Source organism: Zea mays, chromosome 7 (assembly GCF_902167145.1).
Source record: "Zea mays cultivar B73 chromosome 7, Zm-B73-REFERENCE-NAM-5.0, whole genome shotgun sequence".
NCBI lineage: Eukaryota > Viridiplantae > Streptophyta > Magnoliopsida > Poales > Poaceae > Zea > Zea mays.
This window is the reverse complement of record NC_050102.1, coordinates 160,521,218-160,542,571: the sequence shown is the minus strand read 5'-3', so window position 1 is coordinate 160,542,571 and position 21,354 is coordinate 160,521,218. Positions and strand designations below refer to the sequence as shown.

Here is a 21,354-nt window from a genome sequence, read left to right as displayed (position 1 = left end):
ACAAAACTTAGATACATTAGATTGTATGAAGGAGTTTCTTAGGTGTATCTAATGCTTTGAAACTGAAACGTAGTATATATGTTGTATATGTCCTAAGATACAAGACTTAGGTTGTATGAAAGAGTTTCTAAGGTGTATATAGTACTTGGAGAACCAAAACGTAGTATATAAGTTGTAAAGGTGTCTCCAGCAACGTCCACTAAATTTATCCTCTAAAAGAATATTCTCTATCTTTTACAGCACTCTCTAAAAGATTCTGTATTATATATCTTTTTCATCTTCAGCAATATCCTCTAAATTTCATCCTCTATATCAACAATGTTACTAGATTTGACATTCTATATTATTTCTTAACGCTCGTCAGCACGTGAACGCACAAACACAGGAATCAGCACAGTGTATGGAGGACCACCGTACACCTCTACATATAGCGCACGCATGTCATCCTCTAAATTTTAGAGGACCTTTTAGAGTCTCTTGTTAGAACGATAAATTATCTGACAAACCTTTATATTTAGAGAACATGAGCTTTGTTGGAGGTAGTATAAAGGCCCTTACGCCTTTCCACAATGCTCGCGAGTCAAGTCTGAACAGATCATTCTTGACCGCAAAGCCGACCACTGGTACTACTATTTATCACCAGTTCCTTACGATGGACTGCCATCTTCTCTTTTCGTCGCCAATTGGTTTCTTAAATGTTTACGAGGTGCTTGGTTTGATGAATCACTCTATCCAAAATGAAGTGGTGCATCATGGATCTATTCCTCAAATTTGGTAGGATGACGTCATTCCACATATTAGTACTAAACAACTAACTATGAGGAATGAAGTGGTGATGGATTAATTCACTCTATTCCACAAACCAAACAAAAAAGTGAGGAGTGAGAAGATGATGGACTATATCATTCCTCAAACCAAACACTCCATTAACGATTCATCCGTAACTTTGTTTGCTCGAACCACGTGTTGACATGTGACTTACTATCCCAAAAGTTGTTTTCCCTCCAAAAAGGCCCATGTAATATATATGTTTTGATCGAACCATCTACCTTTTCCCCACACCACATCCTGGGTTGGAAAGATAACCACGACAATATATTAGGTTGGCAAAGCAAAATGTTTTCTTTAAATATGCCAACTATTAATGAACTTTTTCTCAAAATATCCTACAGATCTAGGTCTCCACCTGCTTGCATAGATAGTGGGATCACTCGCAAATGTGAATACCAATAGATTTTTAAGATTGAGGAGCGCATCATCTACCAAGTGTCAACACTGCGTGCAAGCCAACCATAAACTAAAATATACCGTAGATAACATAAACAACCGAGTTATCTCAATTCAATGATTCAAGTGTCGGCATGTACAACCTAGATACTTTATTTCGGTTTGTACAACTTAGAGACTCTTAATTTAGTTTTTTCAAGTTAGATTGTATGATACAAACTTAAGTTTTTGGATTATAAATTAAGAGGCAATATATGTGTATACTCGTGTAGAGACAAGCTCTTCGTGAAGAACTCGTCTTTTGTACTTTTTTCAATTAGCCCCCCTATAGACCTCTCAAAAGATCCCATAATAAATAGGGTTGTACATGCCCTAATACTGACTCCACTTGCCTTCTATGAAAATTTTATGTAAACCATCAAAGGTTGAAAATATAATTTCAATTCGCCAAAATGCGACAAACTATTTCGGAACTTTTTGAATTGGTCATAACGGTTAAAACAAAATATAGTTTTCTTGGAACACATCCTAGAAAATTATACAGTACTTACTTATATAATGATGTGCCCGATCCATAATGAATGAATGTGACTATTTTTTATTTTAACTCTTTAAAAAACTATTAGTATTTACAATTCAAGAGGTTTTTTTATCATGGGCTCGTAAAAAATTCCATAGTTTTGGTAGTTGAGATAACTAAGTATACTAATATTTAATATTTCATTCTAAGTGATGTGAAGTAAATAAGATAGTCAAGTCTATATCCAAGGTTTAAGCAAGGTGGTCTACCATGAAATGACGATGATGGCCACATGATGAACAAATGCTTAACATGGAGAAGAAAACACAAAATGCAAAGGCTCAAAACATAGGTATAAGCTAAGGCATTTTGTTTTTACCGATCAAGATAATAATCATACTATATAAGGAGGGCAAGTGAAGATTCAAAACGATTACCTGTATGCCACTAGGCAAGATAATTGATCATGTAAAGATAAAAGAACACATGCATGCCTATTTTGGTATGATGTAGATGATGTCAAAGCAAGATAAACCCATACATTTATATTAGACCTAGTAAAGTTTCATCTTAGACATTGTTGACAAAAGTTAATTAATGGTTGGAAGAAATGGGACTAAGGAATGTCTAGAGTAGGCATTGGATCCTAACTAAGGGGGTGTTTGGTTTGCCCCTGCTAAAATTTAGCCCCTATCACATCGAATGTTTGAACCTCCGTTCGGGGTATTAAATGTAGTCAGATTATAAAACTAATTTCTCAGCCGAAGATTAAAAAGTGAGACGAATCTAGTACAGTTGGTTGGGTCTATATTTCATACTCCTATTTGAAAGTCAAACGCTTGATGTGACCCGGGCTAAACTTTAGTCCACAGAACCAAACACCCCCTAACAAAAGTGTTGGTCTAGAACAGTATCAATTCAACGACTAACCCTAGCACGTGACTAAAGTGATCATCGAATATTGGCGAGCCCATATTGTAGCAAGGGTATTCAATTGAATATCCTTTATTTTTGGCATTTTTAATACAATATATGATTTGTATATACACTATAATATTGTCGAAAACATAAAATAACATTGTTTTATAACTATTAGGCCCCAAATATGTTATGTCAAACAATTAATCCTTTATATGTTGAGTGCAGAGCAATATCATCTTAGTATTCATTCTTTGCTATGTGAGTTATGATCCAGTTTATGTGCTATATATTTTATATACTATGAAACTACTTCTATGTAATACTATAATCGGTTATATACGTGTTAAGACGACTAGACTAGGATTTAGACTGTAAAAAAATTATGCTCCACTAAAATTTTGAATACCCATCTTTCAAATCCTAGGCCTGCCACTATCATCGAACCTTGAACTGTGGTGTAATTGGGCAAGTGAAAGATTTTGAATTTTAATATGAAGTATGGAAAAAAACTAGAAGAATCTTGTAAGGGAACAACGAGCATAAAATAAGCAAAATTATATATCTTTAAGAATAAATTGACAAGATTCAAAATGAAAGAGATTAAGAGAATGAAAGCATTCGTAAAATGTTTCATAGGCTCGACGTCATTAAATGAGCTTAGAAACTTGAGCGATAAAGTAAGTGATAAAGACTTCTCTCGACACATCTTAAGATGCCTCCCACCAAAATTACATACATTGGTAACAATTATTGTGAGAGTTGGATTCAAGACTATAACTCCTAAGCAATCATTCTTTCACGAACAAAAGGTGATAGGAATATATGGAATTGCGCAAAAAGCACAAAGCTCTTGTAGAAACTCATGAGAAACAAAAAGAAGCCCAGTCATAATAAAACTCAGCTCAATCGTCACCGCGGCGACAAACGCAACTCATCACTTGTTGAGGATACGGAACTCCCGATTTCAGACGCCAAATCGAGCACTGCAAACATAAATGAGCCGCTGAGACGTGCCTCCTCAGCCCATCCTGGTCTAGCTTGTCGATCTCTCCTGTGAAACACGGAAAGGGAAGGCTGAAAAAACACGACGCTTTTTCTCCATGGTTTGGTGTGCATTTCCTCTCTCCTGTCCCCACTTGACACATCCATGTCCCAATCTCCCCCAACCTCAGGTCAACCGCCGCTACCCAAGATCCAGTCTCCGTTCTCCCTCTCCTCTCGCTTCATACACACCAGGGCGGCAGCGGCAGCGGCAGGGGCCCGCCATCACCAACCCACCTCCCTTCAATTATAAACCTATAAAATATCATCATTGACCCAAGCTGAGGCGACTAGTGGGTATTGATTTTTGGTGGGGCAGATCAAGGAGGGGGGGAGGGGGTTAACTTCCAAGGAACCAGTTCATTGCTGGTTCTGCTAGCAGGAGGTTGGATTTCAGAGGCAGAAGCTTTCAGCCAGGCGGGCTCAGGGCGCGGGCACATCAATGGCTGGCAAGGAAATCCTCCACAAGGTGAAGGACAAGGTAACCTCAAATGGAAGAGGATGGAGACTGTTGCTTGTTTTGCCCTATGGTTTTCCTTTTCCTTGCTACTAGTATATCTGATTCTCTCTCGTTTTATAGCTGTATGTATACAGCCAGTTAGGGTTATCATCATTGTTCCATAGGTTTCCTTTGGGTTGCAGAGATTTGCGGGGCTGAGAGGACGGGTTATTTGGATTGTTCTGATAAATAGATAAACTCTGGAGACGTGATGTTCCAGTTGGGGACTCACTGGATTCGGACACTTGAAAATCTTGCTAACTGGGCGGCCCTTGATGGGACAATCTTTTGGCGCGTGTTTAGGAATCGAGGGCTGTACACATACCTTACATCGGTTTCACACTTCCACTGCCTGGATGGTTGGATCGATGATAAAAACCATTTCTTGGTAATATTTTGACGTAGAAGGAGCCCCTTTTTTGTGGGTTCAGCAACACCATCTAAATGAGGGAAAATTTGCAATCTGCATGACGTTTATGGATGTGATTTTAGTGGGTCAGCAACCCCTTTTTTGCCCCTATTTTCTCTGTCAAAAGGAAGTTTATTTTAATGGGTGTGATGTTAGAACTGGTGCTCAGTCAAAAGAAGTTTATGGTGTTCTAGCAACCCCATCTTAAAGAAGTTTATCTGAAATAAAATGCAATACAAGTGGGAGTAATAATTTTCTTGTGGTAAAGTTAGAACGCCATAAACTTTCTCAATATTGGAGTTGTAGCGTATGCTTTATCTTTTTGTTAGTGGGCAAGGGCAGTGGTGGATACAGAAAATTTTAGGAGCCCGGGCGATTCTCATTACACAAAATATTTACCTAGAAAGCTTAAATGCTCCCCCTCCCCCTGTGACAAAGAAAATTTTCCCTTTGGCTTCACTGGCGAGAGTCACTGGGCAAAAGGATCCTCATCTGGTTATGGGAATTTTCCTTGTGCTGCTTATGCAACAGAGGAATGAAATCATAAAAGAAACTAACTTCTTTGTAGGAGACAGAGCTTTTCAACCTGTTGCCACAAGAACCTGATAGGAGAGCTCAAACTAATGAAAATTAGTCAATAGCTGCCTTAGGTTTATTTTTTACTTGCTGGAATAAATTAAATATATGTATCTTTGCTTGTTTTTATGGATTTCTTTTTTTCTCGAACTAGTTTGTATCATTGTATGGATGTCTTTGTGTGCTGTGTTCTTTATCCACTATTTTAATCCGGAGGACATGTGTATTGGTTTTGTAGCGGCACACTGTTGTGGACTCTTTCCTAGGGCGCCAGTATACTAGGCGCAACAAGAAGTAGGGAAGGCCCCTGAGCTTATCCCCTCCCTGGGCTTATCCCTTATTCCCTAGTTTATCTCAGTATTGTTGGAGTCGGTTCAGATTAGTCCTGGAGTCTAGCAGATAAGTTCCTTAAGTCTAGGAGATAAGTTGTTAGGCCACCTGAGTTATAAAGGGGCCTTAGTTTGTAACTAGGGTTTCTCATCTAAGAAGTTGATGCCGGCTGGCTCAGCTCTTGGGTCACCCTGGCGAGTTCTTCCCCTCGCCCTGGTGCCCACAGCGGCTGTGTTCATCCCCGGTCTCCCTACCACTTGCGTTCATCCTCCCAATCATCTCTACTCGTGCATTCTTCCTGGTGCACTCCCCCTAAATCCAGCCGATCCCACATAAGCCATATCAATTTGGTATCAGAGCCAAAAGACGCATCGACCACCATGTCCGGCGTCGACGACGATCCTGCCACTCTGACCGATTCTGCCAAACTGGACAGAATTTTGGCGCAGCTCGCCACGCTCAACTCCAGGATGGATTCTCATGACCAGCGGCTAGCACGATTGGAAGGCCAACCCGGAGGCTCTTCACCGACTGGACCACAAGACCCCTCGACGTCCGTCCAGTTGGGCACCGGCCAGATCGGGGGATCGGGATCAGCCCCCCATGGCCGCGGTGCAAACATTGATCATACCAGGAGTGCCAGCAACCGGGAGCGATTTGAAGACGACCCACCCCCCCGTCCCAGAGTCAACTTCCCACAGTATGATGGTGAGTCTGATCCACTGCCTTGGCTCAACAAGTGCGATACATATTTTCGAGGAATGCGGACATGGGAAGACGAGAAAGTATGGCAGGCCTCCCTGCACCTTGAGGGTGTGGCGGCAGAATGGTTTTACACACTGGAACGCGACACAGGCGGTGTTCTTACATGGTCGCGCTTCGCGGACTTCCTCCAAATGAGATTTGGACCTCCTCTGCGGACCAATGGCATGGCTGACCTCAAGGAACTATACAGGACCGGCACTGTTGAGGAGTACCAGCGTCAGTTTCTAAGGTTATTGTGCCGCTGCGATGACATGTCTCAGAAGCAGCAGACCAACATGTTCACCGCCGGCCTAGGGGAGCCGCTCCGCACTGACGTCGAGTTGGAGAGGCCATCCACCCTTCAGCATGCCCTCCACTTGGCCAGAGCGTATGAGCGGCGCTTGGGTACCACACCCAGCCCCGGCAAGACGTCATACGCACCTGCAACAGCCTCATCCAGATCATCAGCAGGTTCAGGGGCACGACCAGCAACTTCAGCGACAAGCCGGCCTCGCCTCCGTCGACTCACACCTGACGAGGTCGCCGCCAAACGTGCCAGCGGGGAATGCTACCATTGCCCGGAAAAGTACACGCCAGATCACAAGTGCACAGGCCGCGGCGTGTTTTTGCTCGAGATGGACGACGAAGGCATTCCAGCCGACAGTGAGCTACCGGAGGACCTGGGCATTTCTCTGCACGCCATGACTGGGATAGATGTCACAGACACACTCAAGCTTCCGGTCTCCATCAACGGCATAACCCTCACAGCGCTCGTTGACTCTGGATCCACCCATACATTCCTGAGTGATGCTGCTATCTCGCGCCTGGGCTTACAGGTGACACCCTTGGCCGGCCTCTCTGTTAAGGTGGCAAACGGTGAGCGCATAACCAGCAAGGGCCGCGTAACCGCAACCCTCACCATTGGCCAAGAACAGTTTACAACATCCTGCTATTCCCTACCCTTGGATGGACTAGATCTGGTGTTAGGAGTTCAATGGCTACGATCACTGGGGCCCATTGTCTGCAACTTCGACAAGCATACCATGACATTCTGGAGGCAAGGAAGAATGATCCGGTGGACTGGCGTTGGTGGCGCTACTCCTCGCTGCTCATCACTGGATATGAGCCGGGAGTGTCTGGAGGCACTTCTGACCTCATTCTCTGATCTGTTTGAGGAGCCACAGGGACTACCACCATCGCGCCGACATGATCATCACATAAGACTGTTACCTGGAACAGCACCAGTAGCAGTACGACCATACCGATATCCTCAACTCCTCAAAGATGAGATCGAACGCCAGTGTGATCAGATGATGCAGCAAGGAATCATTCGCCAGAGCACGTCCGGATTTTCCTCCCCTGTTCTGCTAGTCAAGAAGGCTGACAATACTTGGCGATTCTGCATTGACTACCGCGAGCTGAATGCAAAAACAGTGAAGGATAAATTCCCAATTCCCGTTGTGGATGAGTTACTGGATGAACTCTGTGGCGCCAGCTTCTTCACCAAGTTGGATCTTCGCAGTGGGTATCACCAAGTCCGAATGCATCCAGAGGACATCCACAAGACAGCTTTTCGAACACATTGTGGCCACTTCGAATTCCTGGTAATGCCATTCGGCCTAACTAATGCACCATCCACTTTCCAGGCACTAATGAATGAGATCCTCAAGCCATTCATCCGGAAGTTTGTCCTGGTGTTCTTTGACGACATTTTAATTTATAGCTCATCATGGACACAGCACCTACAGCATGTGAAGCAGGTGTTTCAGTTGCTCCGTGCCAACCAACTCGCCCTCAAGCAACCCAAATGTTCCTTTGGCAAATCTGAAGTTGCATACCTTGGCCACATTATTTCAGCAGTAGGAGTAGCCATGGATCCTTCCAAAGTTGATGCAGTGGAATCATGGCCACCTCCCCAGACACTCCGGGCTCTCAGAGGGTTCCTAGGCCTCACCGGGTACTATCGGAAATTCATTGCAGGGTATGGTGCCATCGCTGCCCCTCTCACGGCACTGCTCAAAAAGGAGGCATTCAGATGGACCGTAGAAGCCAATGAGGCGTTCTGTCAGCTGAAACAGGCTCTGATCACAGCACCTCTTCTTCAATTACCAGACTTTGCTCAGCGGTTCTTCATTGATTGTGACGCTTCCGGGGCCGGTTTCGGGGCTGTCTTGCACCAGGGAGACGGCGCCATTGCTTATTTCAGCAGGCCAGTCTCTCCTCACCATCAGAAGTTACCAGCATATGAGAGAGAGTTGATAGGGTTGGTGAAGGCTGTCCGTCACTGGCGACCATACATATGGGGCCGCCCATTCACTGTCAGAACAGACCATTACAGTTTGAAATTCCTATTGGATCAAAGGTTGTCCACAATTCCGCAGCACACTTGGGTTAGCAAGTTGTTTGGTTATGATATTACAGTGGAGTATAGACCAGGTAAACTCAACGGAGCAGCCGACGCCTTATCCCGTCGGGAGGAAGATACTGGGGCTGTTTACAACATCTCATCACCAACTTTTGACCTATTTGATACTCTTAGAGCTGAATCCAGTTCAGATTCTCAGGCAGCAGCAATTCGAGCACAGTTGGCAGCGGGAACAGCCCCACCAGGGTGGGCTGAAACTGATGGTATTCTGCTGTTCCAGGGCAAGGTATTCATTCCTGATTCCTCGTCCCTATGGCCGGCACTGCTTGCTCAAGCACATGACGCGGGGCATGAAGGAGTCCAGAAGACAGTGTGTCGATGGCGTTCCTCTTTTTATAGCCGGATGGCTTTACAACGTGTGAAGGAATTTGTACGCGGCTGTTCTACATGCCAACGCAACAAAACAGACCATCTTCATCCGGCAGGTCTGCTACAGCCATTGCCAATCCCCTCTATGGTATGGGCTGATATTTCAATGGATTTTATTGACGGGTTTCCAAAAGTGGGTGGAAAATCGGTCGTGCTCACAGTGGTTGACCGATTTTCAAAGTATAGTCACTTCATTGCATTGGGACATCCGTATTCGGCAGCCTCAGTGGCCAAAGTTTTTTTTGATGATATTGTGAAACTACATGGCATCCCATGCTCTATTGTAAGTGACCGGGATACAGTCTTTACTAGCTTGTTTTGGACAGAGTTATTCCGGTTAGCGGGAGTCAAGTTGCACATGAGCTCAGCCTTCCACCCCCAGTCTGATGGCCAATCCGAGGTGGTTAACAGAATCATAACCATGTACCTTCGCTGCCTAGCGGGTGATCGGCCCAAGTCATGGCTAAAGTGGCTCCCATGGGCAGAGTTTTGCTATAACTCATCCTATCAGACTGCACTCCAATGTTCCCCCTTCAGAGTGGTCTATGGAAGGGATCCTCCACCCTTGATCCAATATCAGCAGGGCGGTTCAAATGTGGCAGCAGTAGACAAACAGCTCCGGGACAGGGATGACTTCTTGGCAGACATTAAAGATCGTCTCATACAGGCTCAGGTAACCATGAAGCAATACCACGACAAGCGTCGTCGGGAGGTGGAGTTCAATGTGGGAGATTGGGTTTGGCTAAGACTACAGCAGCGCACAGCGGTGGGGGTAACATCAGCAGCTCCTACCAAGCTGAGCCCCAAGTTCTTTGGTCCTTATCAGGTGCTGCAGAAGATTGGGACAGTTTCATACAAACTACAGTTACCCAGGAATGCTCGGATTCATGACGTCTTTCATGTGTCGCTCCTAAAGAGGTTTGAAGGCTCGGCCCCGGACCAGATAGTTCCTCTGCCACCATTGTTACATGGCCGAGTCATTCCAACACCTGAACATGTGCTGCGAGCAAGAATTAACAGAGGCGTTTGGGAAGTATTGGTGAAGTGGCTGGGCCGTTCAGAGACAGATACGGCCTGGGAACAGATGGAAGACTTCAAGCTACACTACCCAGATTTCAAGCTCGAGGACGAGCTTTTTGTCGGGAAGGAGGGAAATGTTGTGGACTCTTTCCTAGGGCGCCAGTATACTAGGCGCAACAAGAAGTAGGGAAGGCCCCTGAGCTTATCCCCTCCCTGGGCTTATCCCTTATTCCCTAGTTTATCTCAGTATTGTTGGAGTCGGTTCAGATTAGTCCTGGAGTCTAGCAGATAAGTTCCTTAAGTCTAGGAGATAAGTTGTTAGGCCACCTGAGTTATAAAGGGGCCTTAGTTTGTAACTAGGGTTTCTCATCTAAGAAGTTGATGCCGGCTGGCTCAGCTCTTGGGTCACCCTGGCGAGTTCTTCCCCTCGCCCTGGTGCCCACAGCGGCTGTGTTCATCCCCGGTCTCCCTACCACTTGCGTTCATCCTCCCAATCATCTCTACTCGTGCATTCTTCCTGGTGCACTCCCCCTAAATCCAGCCGATCCCACATAAGCCATATCACACACTCATACTATTTAAGGCATGTGTCACTAGATTCTGGAACAAACATCTCATGAGAGGTGGTCATTCATGATAGGAGCTTTACAATGTGTGATCTATGGTTCATCTTTGAAGTTTCATGAAATGTCATGCACAGTCATATGTAGTCAGCATGAAGAAATGCATATTCAATAGAAGTCCAGTTTTGGTTGATAATATTGTTGATCATTTTGATGCACAACCAGATGTTTTTTCTTGGTTAGCTGTGTTGTGTACTTGTGTGTTTTGTGCATGCTTGTTTATGTGCTTCGCTGTGTTAAGAGAATATTTTTGATATGGAAGTATTTGTTTTTCCGGTAGGTGAAAGATGCATTTAGTTCATCAGGACCAGAAACAGGGAAAGGCAAGACAAAGTTATCAGGCAAGCGTGTCAAGCATGGTTACCATCTGGTGAAGGGCAAATCTAATCATCCAATGGAGGATTATCTAGTGGCAGAGTACCGGCAAGTTGGTGAACATGATTTGGGATTGTTTGCTATATTCGATGGTCACCTGGGCCACACTGTTCCAGACTTTTTGAGCTCCCATCTTTTCAATAACATCTTGAGTGAGGTAATGTTCCACTTAGTTAACTTTTCTAATCTTCAGTTGTTTACAGACTAATATCTGTTGGAATATAATATAAGTGGATTGTCCGCCACTTCTTATCAGCTTAAGCTTTTGTGTTGAATTGGTTGGTGCATGCAACTTAATAATATCAGTGGCAGCCCGCAGTCGCTTTTTTGCTTTTGACTCAGATGATGTAAGAGTGTGTATGATAGCTTCATACTTATGACCTATGGGAAGGGAATGGCCTATGACTTGATTTACCATAATATTCTCTAAGCAATGTGCAAATACTGATTTTTTTGCTATAAAAGCTGAAAGGAGATTTTCATTTAGTTAAACTGTGCATATACTTTTAAGTAATGGCAGATCTGCAACCTGCACTTCTATGCAACAGCCACATTAAGAGCATCAAAACGACTTGATCTATAAATCTTGTCTAAGGTGGGACAATGTAGTTTAAGACAACTGTGCTAATTATTTTATTGACTCCTGCCTCCTCAGCCAGAATTCTTGAGTGATCCAGAAACTGCTATCCGAAACGCATACCAACTTACGGATCAGAAGATATTGGAAAACGCAGCAGAGTTGGGAAGAGGTGGCTCCACAGCTGTTACTGCCATCTTAATAGGAAGTGACAAGTTCGTGAAACTAGTTGTTGCAAATGTTGGGGATTCACGGGCAGTTATTAGCAAGAACGGTGTAGCGAAGCAGCTTTCAGTTGACCATGAACCAAACATGGAGCGACAAACGATCGAGCAGAAGGGTGGCTTTGTATCAAACCTACCGGGTAAATGTTCATCTCTCGCCATTGTCTACCAGTGAACTGTTATGTTTGGAACAACTTTCGCCATGACTTGAGGTTCCAAATCAGGGCCTGTTTGGGAATGCGGTTTTGAAATACTGTAGCTTTGAGATGCCATAGTTTACAATTGTACATGACACAAATACTACGGTATTACTTTACCATAGTAAAACCACAGTATTGCTCAAAATTGAGATCTGTTTGGTTCCATTGGAAAAACAAAGTATATGTAGAGAGAAGAGAAGAAAATGAGGTTCTGAGTGGAGTTTCGAAAACTCTAAAAATACGACGGTTTTGAGTAAAACATGGTATTTAAAACAGTGTTTTGCCTGTACAAACCAAACACCTTTTGAGTTCCAATACTATAGTATCATCAAATACCATAGTATTGTTTCAAAACTGCAAAAATACTACACTTCCAAACAGGGCCTCAGATGTTTCTTTATTGTCTCAAAACATGTTCCTTACCTGCTTGTCAGTGTCACTTGTGACAGTCACATGTATATGATCTTGATATACTGAAATTTAATCTGAAACTTATTTCACTTGCAGGTGATGTGCCACGTGTTGATGGGCAGCTGGCAGTTGCAAGGGCATTTGGAGACCGGAGCTTGAAGAAGCACCTCAGCTCTGATCCATATGTGGTCGAGCAAACTATCGATGAAAATACTGAGTTTTTAATTCTAGCAAGTGATGGCTTGTGGAAGGTAATACATATGAAACTCTTACAGACCATGTCTGAAGGATTTACGGTGTAACCCAATTCACAGCATGGTCTTCAAACGATGTTGTATGCATGTATGCACATGGCTTTGCAAGTTGCATGCAATTTAACTGGGTCTTTTGTTATCAACAGTAGACTCTAAATAGATCTAGCCATGAAGTTTGTGTTTACCATTTTCAATGATGATTATAATGTGAGAATGGCGCATGTGCAGGTGATGTCCAACCAGGAGGCTGTCGACGAGATCAAGGATTGCAAGGACGCGCAGGCAGCTGCCAAGCACCTGACGGAGCAGGCCGTGAATCGGAAGAGCAAAGACGACATTTCAGTTATCGTAGTCAAGTTCATGTGCTAGCACATCGTCAGGTTAAATGGTCTCCCGATTGTATACCGTGTTAAATTATCTTTTAAGTCTTGTGCTCGCTGGTGTCGGACATTTTGTTTACCTTCTTTGGTTTTGGGACCCCACAAAGAGGGTCAAGGCTTGTAACATATTGTTGTTTGTTTAAGGCTCCAAATAAAGCATGGTACCACCATAGTAATTTCAGTTCGTGTTCTTACATTCCAGTGCAGATGAGTTCATACATTTTACGACGTAAGTAAAATACTTGTTGCATAGGACTTCACACCGTCTTTTCATGGATATATTTGGCCCCCTAATTTCTTCTAAATTATATTCGAGTCCTTCAACCTACTATATAATTTTGTAAGTATCTTTTTAATAAATTCTACACATATAACTTAGGCTATCTCTAGCACGGTATGGATATGAGCGCACAAAACATCATTTCGTGCTGTAGACTACTATTTACAGATAAAAGTTTAAAACAAAAAAAGTGATATACACAAGGCGAAGGTGTGCAGACCACTTGATCTGAAAGGCTTGGGAATCCATGATTTAGAGATTCTTGGTTGGGCTCTGAATATGAGATGGTTATGGCTGAAGAAAACATAACCTAATCAGATGTAGGCTAAAATAGAGATCAAAATACACCAAACAGTTGCAGCTATGTTTTCATGTTCAATAATATCTTTAGTGGGTGATGAATGACATACCTTGTTTTGACTGATCACTGGCTTCATGGACAGACCATGGCTGGTGTGGCACTAACTCTTAGTTCTCGGGTGCCAAAAAAATCCTCCAAAAAATCCTCAAAACCAGAACAGTCAAAGATGCATTGTCTCATAATAGCTAATGCATGACTCCTACAGACGCCCGTCGGTCCAAGCTCTCCTTAAGAAGCTCATGGTTTGGAATCTCTTGCAAGATTATCAGCTTCACCCCGGAGTTCTAGATCAACATAGATGGACTCCTCCTGTCTTAGGGGAGTACTTCTCCAAATCGACATATGGCTGTCTTTTTGAGGGGGCTATCCATTTTGAACCAACGGAAAGGATTTGGAAGAGTTGGACACCTCAAAGATGTAATTTTTTTGTCTGGCTAGCCTCTCTAAACCGATGTTGGACAACAAATTGTTTGGCTCGTCGGAGGCTGGAGCATCTTGCAAAATGTCCTCTTTGTGATCAAGAGGAGGAAACTATACAACACATCCTGATACAATGTGTCTTTACTAGAGATGTCGGGTTTCGAATCCTCTCTTTTCGGGCTGCAGCACCTCACTCTAGGAATGGACATGTAGAAACAATTTCAAGATTGGTGGTTCAGTGCAGAGATGACAGTCCCCAAGCTCCTAGTAAAAGGTTTAAATTCTGCAATAATCCTGGTTGCCTGGTGGCTTTGGAAACACGGGAATTGGTGTGTATTTGATCGGACTACTCCAAACATTAACAAAATTATCTAGGACATCAAGGATGATGTTAGGCTATGGGGACCTGCTAGTGCTAGATTAAGGGGGAGGGCATGTCATGTCATTTTTTCTTTTATTCATGTAATATCCTAAGTTTCTTTCTAACCGCCTTTTTGGTGGTTTTTGTGTGGGTCCTCATTGGGCCTTTTTTTTCTCTTTTTCTTAATATAATGATGGGCAGTTCTCCTGCGTGTTCGAGAAAAAAGATAGTGTCGGCGTTTCGACCCCGGGGGTCCCTGGACCGACGAGTAAAATTGTCGCTGCATGTCCCAGCCCAGATGGGTTGGCGCGAGATGGAACACAAGGGGGAAAACGCGGCTCGTGTTATCCTGCGCCCGGGGGATGCGCTCGTAGTAGGGGTTACAAGTGTTCGCGCGCGAGAGAGAGAGTGAACCTGTTCGTCAGCTCGTTCTCCCGCGCGACCCCCCCCGCATGAAGGCCCTGGACCTCCCTTTTATAGATGCAAGGAGAGGGTCCAGGTGTACAATGGGGGTGTAGCTATGCGCTAACGTGTCCGGCAGAGAGGTGCCTGAGCGCTGTGTACATGCCAACGTGGCTGTCAGAGAGGTGCTAGAGCCCTGTGTACGCGGTATCGTGGCCGTCGGATGAGCGCTTGAGCCCTGTAGAAGCACAACTGTTGGGGCTGCTGGGACCTTGCTGACGTCTCCTTGCTTCCGTAGGGGGCTGAGAACCACCGTCGTCATGGACGCACGCGGGGAGCCATCATTACTTGTTACTGGGGCGAGCCTGGATGGGACGCCGGTCTTGTTCCCCCGTAGCCTGAGCTAGCTAGGGGTAGGGTAATGATGCATCCCTCGTGGCGCGGTCGGTCCGAGCCCAAGGTCGGGCGAGGCGGAGACTCCTCCTGAGGCCGAGGCCGGGGTCGGGCGAGGACGCGATTCCTCCCGAGGTCGAGGTTGAGGCCGAGCCCTGGGGTCGGGCGAGGCGGAGACCACCTTCCGAGGCCGAGGTTGAGGCCGAGCCCTGGGGTCGGGCGAGGCGGAGACCACCTTCCGAGGCCGAGGCGGGGGCTGAGCCCTGGGGTCGGGCGAGGCGGAGACCTCCTCCTGAGGCCGAGGCTCAAGGTCGGGCGAGGCGGAGACCTCCTCCTGAGGCCGAGGCCCAAGGTCGGGCGAGGCGGAGCTTCCTGTTGCGCCTGAGGCTGAACTTAGCTGTTGTCAGCCTCACCCTGGCGGGTGGCACAGCAGTCGGAGAGGGGCGAGCGGCGCTGTTTTCCTGTCAGGTCGGTCAGTGGAAGGGCGAAGTGACTGTGGTCACTTCGACCTTGCCGACTAAGGCACGTGTGTCAGGATAAGGTGTCAGGCGATCCTCGCATTGAACGCGCCTGCGATACGGTCGGTTGGTGAGGCGATTTGGCCAAGGTTGCTTCACAACGAAGCCTGCCCGAGCTGGGGTTCGGGCGAGCCGAGGGTGCGCCCGTTGCTTGAGGAGGCCCTCGGGCGAAGCGAGAATTCATCTGGGACTTCTCTTCCCGCCCGAGGCTGGGCTCGGGCGAGGCGAGATCGCGTCCCTTGAGTAGACGAAGCCTTGACCTGAATCGTGCCCATCAGTCTCTGCAGCTTGCGCTGATGGTGGTTACCAGTCGTGTTTAGGAGTGTTGGGGGTACCCCTAATTACGGTACCCGACAGTAGCCCCCGAGCCTCAAAGGGAGTGTTGGTACTCGCTTGGAGGCTTTGTCGCACCTTTTCGCAAGGGGACCGGCCTTTCTCGGTTTCACTTTGTTCCGGTGGGTGCGCGCGAGCGCACCCGCCAGGTGTAGCCCCCGAGGCCTCGGAGGAGTGGTTTGACTCCTCTGACGTCTTAATGCCTTTCGTGACCCCTTGGCCGGCCTGGTTGTTCCCTCATGCGACCTGATTGTAGCTCGGGTGCACGGTCAGGTTCCGAGTTTTTAAGCCGGTTTGTTGACGCTGTCAACGGTTTGGTCGTAGCCGAGTGAAAACATCTAGGCCTCTGGTTGGTTTTAGTGATTAATGACAACGTAATATTATATGTGACTAACGTATGTTTTGTAGAGACAAATGGTAAGTTAGGTCGCATGACAGGTAGAAGTACTACAACAGTGAAAACAATCCCGGAGATAAGAACTCGAAGCGACGGCTAAAACGACGAAACAAAAGGCAAAGGTCTACGGAGTCCGAGTGTCAAGGAGATGTGGACACTCGCGATTTAGTTAGGTCTTTTATTCTCTTTTAGCCGTACTATAAAGAGGGGTTGTCGATAAGTAGTTTGACCAAGAGAGTTCTAGTGTAGTGTTGGTGCACAATCACACTCACATACAGTGCTAGGTGTCACTCTAGAACTCACTCACAAGTTAGAACGAAAACCGATTTGAAAATCAGCTGAAAAACAAGAGTTAGGGTTTCTGTCCCTGGGGGCACCGGACTGTCCGGTGTGCACCGGACTGTCCGGTGCACCCTCTGCCAGGTGGGGCCAGGCTGGTCCGAGGAAGAAGCTTTCTCCACAGAAAACCCGAGAGCGCCAGTTTCAGAGTTGAATTTTAGTGGCGCACCGGACATCGCACCGGACTGTCCGGTGTGCCATGAGTCCAACGGCTAGCTGTCAGAACTAGCCGTTGGAAAACGACCGTTGGCGCACCGGTGGCGCACCGTTGGCGCACCGGTGGCGCACCGGACTGTCCGGTGCGCCAGTGCGCAGTGAGATGCCTGTAACGGCTAGTTGGTGGGTGAGGGCTATTTATACCCCTTCCACCCACCATATTCAACGTCTTGCACTCCACATTTATTCCAGCACATTGCTAGAGCATTGCAAGCACCAAAAGCCTAGTGAGGAGATTAGAGAATCTTAATCCGCGTTTGTTCCTCATTAGCGCTAGCAAGAGCCACCTAGAGCACACACCACTTGCATTAGGCTTCTCTTGGTCAAGCGAAAGTCTACGGCTTGTTACTCTTGGTGATCGGCATCACCTAGACGGCTTGGTGGCGTTGGGAGCTCGGTGATCACCGTGAAGATCTTGTTGGTGACCCGACTCAAGTTTGTAAGCGGTCTCGAGGGATCCACCGCGCCGGAGTGGCAAAGGATCATCTCGTAGTGAGCACTTGGTTCTTGCGAGAACCAAGGGGGAGCGATACCCTTGCGCGGGTGCTCCAACGAGGACTAGTGGAGAGTGCCGACTCTTCGATACCTCGGGAAAAATTGGAGGAGTCATCTAAACCTTGCTTTACATTCCGCTCTTAATTCAAGCACTTTACATTGTGTATTTGTTTAGCAAGTATTTGAAGTATTGTCTTAGCATTGTTGCATTTCTAGTATTATATTCTTAGTGCTAGTTGTTGGGGTGAAGTTGGGCTCTTGCTTAGCTCTTGCTTAGGTTTTAATTAGTGTTGATTTTTAGAAAAGCCCAATTCACCCCCCCTCTTGGGCATCGTGATCCTTTCACCGGGTTTGCGAGAGCAGCCCCCGAGCCTCTGCATGGAGCGAGAGGACGATCAAGGACTGTCTCGACTTTTATTATACGCCCCTTCGTCGCCTTTCCGCAAGGAGGAAGGAGGGAAAGCGCCATGTTGCCCTCGGAGGGCGCCGAACATGGTGTCTCTAGTGAGTTGCTAACAGGTAATCCGAGTGGACGCCCGTGCCCCGTTCGATAAGGGTCGGCTAGTGGCCCAGAGGCGCGCTCCAAAAGTACCTGCAGGTGATTTGCCGGACCCGGACCCGTTCGATAGGATCCGAGGGCTCGATGCCTCCCTCTGATGGGATTCTGTTACAAAATCGCTCCTGCTGGTCTCGGAAATGTCCTAGGGTACCTCGGGAGCGTAGCCCGAGCCTCGTCCATGTAACAGACGTACCCAGAGTCATCCCTTGCTCTGCGTGCTCTGGGGCGGCTGTCGATCCCTTCCGAGGGGCCAGCCTTCGAACCCCTGATCAGTAGTGGGCGCGGAGCCCGAGTGCTCTGGGGCGGCTGTCGAACCCTTCCGAGGGGCCAGCCTTCGAACCCCTGATCAGTAATGAGCTTGAAGCCCAAGTGCTCTAGGGCGGCTGTCGAAACCCTTCCGAGGGGCCAGCCTTCGAACCCCTGATCAGTAGGAGGGCTCGGGGTCCGCTTCCTTCGTGGAGAAGGATCCCTTTTGTAATATCCCCTTTCCCGGTCCCTGTAGCAAGAGAGAGAAAGGGGAAGAGGAAAAGGATATGAATTTAAATGGTGGGGCACACCTTTTTTGACGCGGTCATCATGGCGGAGGTGAAACAACGCCTGCTTCGCCTGCCAAAGGCGTCGCTTGCCCTGCCGAGGAGTTAATGCGACGGGACGGGCGATTCGCGGGGCGGTCGTTGCGCGTGCGCGAGTCGTTCGAGGAACGGGCGTTTCGCCTTCGAGTTTGAACTTCGCGGCGGGTTTGGGCGAAGTGTTGAATGGATCTCGCCCATGCCTTTATATACCCGGAAGAGGGGCCGGCGGTGGTTCTTTACTCTGCTGCTCACCTTCTGCTTTGGTTTCCGCAACCTAAGAGAATAGCCAGAGAAAAGAAAACCACGCACCTTGTCCCCTCTGCCTCCATCCCCTTCGTTCAGCGATGACTGACAATGTGACTGTCGTTCCGCCGCGCGATCCGTGGCCTTCCTCTACCGTCACGGTGGACGATCTGGAGGCCCTCGTCGCCGATGGTTTGCTCTGTCCCCTCTCCGGTGACCCGCAGCCAGAGTGGATGGCCCCTGCGAGCGAGGCCGACCCGACTCTATCGTCGGGGTATGTGGTTAGTTTCGTCTCCTTCCACGAGCGGGGGTTCAGAGTGCCAGCGAGCCGTTTCATGCGGGCGCTCCTGCACTACTACGGGGTGGAGCTGCACAACTTCAACCCTAACTCCATTGCGCAAGCGGCCATCTTCGCGACGGTTTGCGAGGGTTTTTGGGGGATTGACCCCCACTGGGATCTGTGGACCCATCTCTTCTCCGTGGAGCTTTTTTCCTTGACGACGGGGGAAAAGAAGGTCCGCATGGCGGTGCGGGCCGGTGGCTGCACCCTCCAGTTGAGGCAGGGGCGCGCGCAGCAGTACATCCCCGCCATCCTTGTGTCTTCGAACAAAGGGTGGCAGCGCCGGTGGTTTTACCTCCGGAACGACGACGGAAGGCTCCCGTCGTTTTCTCAACGAGTGGTGACTGCCGCCGGCAGCAACTGACGCTGGGGGGCCACGCGCGAGAAACAGGAGAAACTCCAGCCTCTTTTGGAGGCCTTGCAGAGGTTACGAGATGGGGGGCTCACCGCCGCGGGGGTGGTTGCCGCCATCCATCGCCGGAGGGTGCTTCCTTTGGCAGAGCGGCGGTTGCCGCTTTCGGAGATGAAGCCGGGGTTGACTTGGAGGGTTCGCAGACGTCCTCGGCCACCCGCTCCGCCGACGACCTCCGCAGGCGGGTAGCGGGCACGATAGGGAGGCTGGATGCCGGCGCCCTTACCTAGCCCGTGATATGTCCCGAGCGTGGGTACGTGTCCCTGGTGAGTGTCCCTTCCTTCTCCTATCTTGTGCCGAGTTGCCTTTGATTCTTACCGTCGAGATTTCCGTTCGTCTCCAGGGGTTGGGGTTTTACAAGCCCTCCCTGCCACCGGTCCTGGAGGACGCGGTGGACCGAGCCACGCGGAGGGTCGCCGCGGAGAAGAAGAAGGAGAAGAAGGACGCGGAAAAGGCCCGGGCCCGCGAGCGGATGCGGGCTCATGAAGCCTTGGAGAGGCGCCGTCGGAGGCAGGAGAGGGACGGGCTCCCGAGGGAGCTATCGCCAGAGACACCTGACGACGACGATGATGACGAGGACGACGACATGGCGGCCCATCTTGGCCTTAGCCCGGATCTGAGGCTGGACCAGGGGTCGTCGAGCCAGCCTCCGAGTGGGCTGGCACCGTCGGTATCTGGGGCCGGGACATCAAGGTCCCGGTCCGAGGAGCGGGGACAGGCCGAGGGGGGTACTTGACCCCTTGGCCGAGGTAGTTGAGGTGACTCCGGGGAGTCAGGCCAATCCGTCTGTCCCCCAAGAGCAGTCGCCCGTGCCGGCTGTACAGGAGGTTGATCCTCGGGCCGTCGTGATGGCGCCTAGGCAGGCCGTCCCTTCGGCGCCTCGGGCGCCCGAGGCGGGAAAGGCACCGAAGCCGACAGCGGGGCAACCCTCGGCAGCGCCTGCGGGGACCGAGGCCCGAGGGGCCTCCCCGCAGGCACGATTGGCCTTGGTCCGGAGCGGGTAAGTATCTGAGGATACCTCTGTTTTGGCTCTTTCTCTGTGTGCCCTGATCCTGCTTTATCTCTTCCTTTCAGCAAACGAAGGCAAGGCTCGGTCGGTCTGGCCCCCCGGAAGGCCCTTAAGACAGTGCCGGCTTCCGCACAAGACGCCCTCGAGCGGGGGGCCCAGGCGGCACAAGTTGCCCTAGGGCAAGCCTCCCAGGCTGACCCCTCCATTGGGGTGGCCATCGTGCCGGGGGAGACTGCTAGCGTGGCTGCGGCCCCGAGCCCACCTGACGTGTTGCCGGCGCCGGCACCAGCTCCTGCCGAGGCCGTCGCTGTTTTGCCCGTGGAGCCACCTGTCACCGTTGATGTTGGGATGGCTGAAGTGCCGCTGCTCGAGGTCGTCTCTGACCTCCCCAGTCTCGGCCATAAGGAGAGGGCGGCCGCCGTTGCCGAGGTCGGTGATCGGAAGCCCGCCTCCTTAGCCGAAGGGAGGCCCAGTACGTCGTCAGCGATGGTACCCGATGCGTCGGCTGCAGGGGGTCCTGACGCCTTGGAGGAGGGGCGCGCAGAACCGCGGCCCGTCTTGGGGAGCGGCGACCTTATC

The 21,354-nt window shown here is 48.6% G+C and overlaps 1 protein-coding gene across 1 annotated transcript; it reads left to right on the top strand.

The window, feature by feature from the left end:
• The first annotated feature begins 3,752 nt into the window (after positions 1-3,752).
• On the top strand, positions 3,753-13,301 carry LOC100191167 (uncharacterized). The gene is made up of 5 exons (NM_001136602.1): positions 3,753-4,190; positions 10,985-11,236; positions 11,735-12,020; positions 12,588-12,742; positions 12,974-13,301. The coding sequence occupies exons 1-5, from the start codon at positions 4,152-4,154 to the stop codon at positions 13,112-13,114; spliced, it is 873 nt and encodes a 290-aa protein (NP_001130074.1). The 5' UTR covers positions 3,753-4,151; the 3' UTR covers positions 13,115-13,301.
• Positions 13,302-21,354: the final 8,053 nt, after the last annotated feature.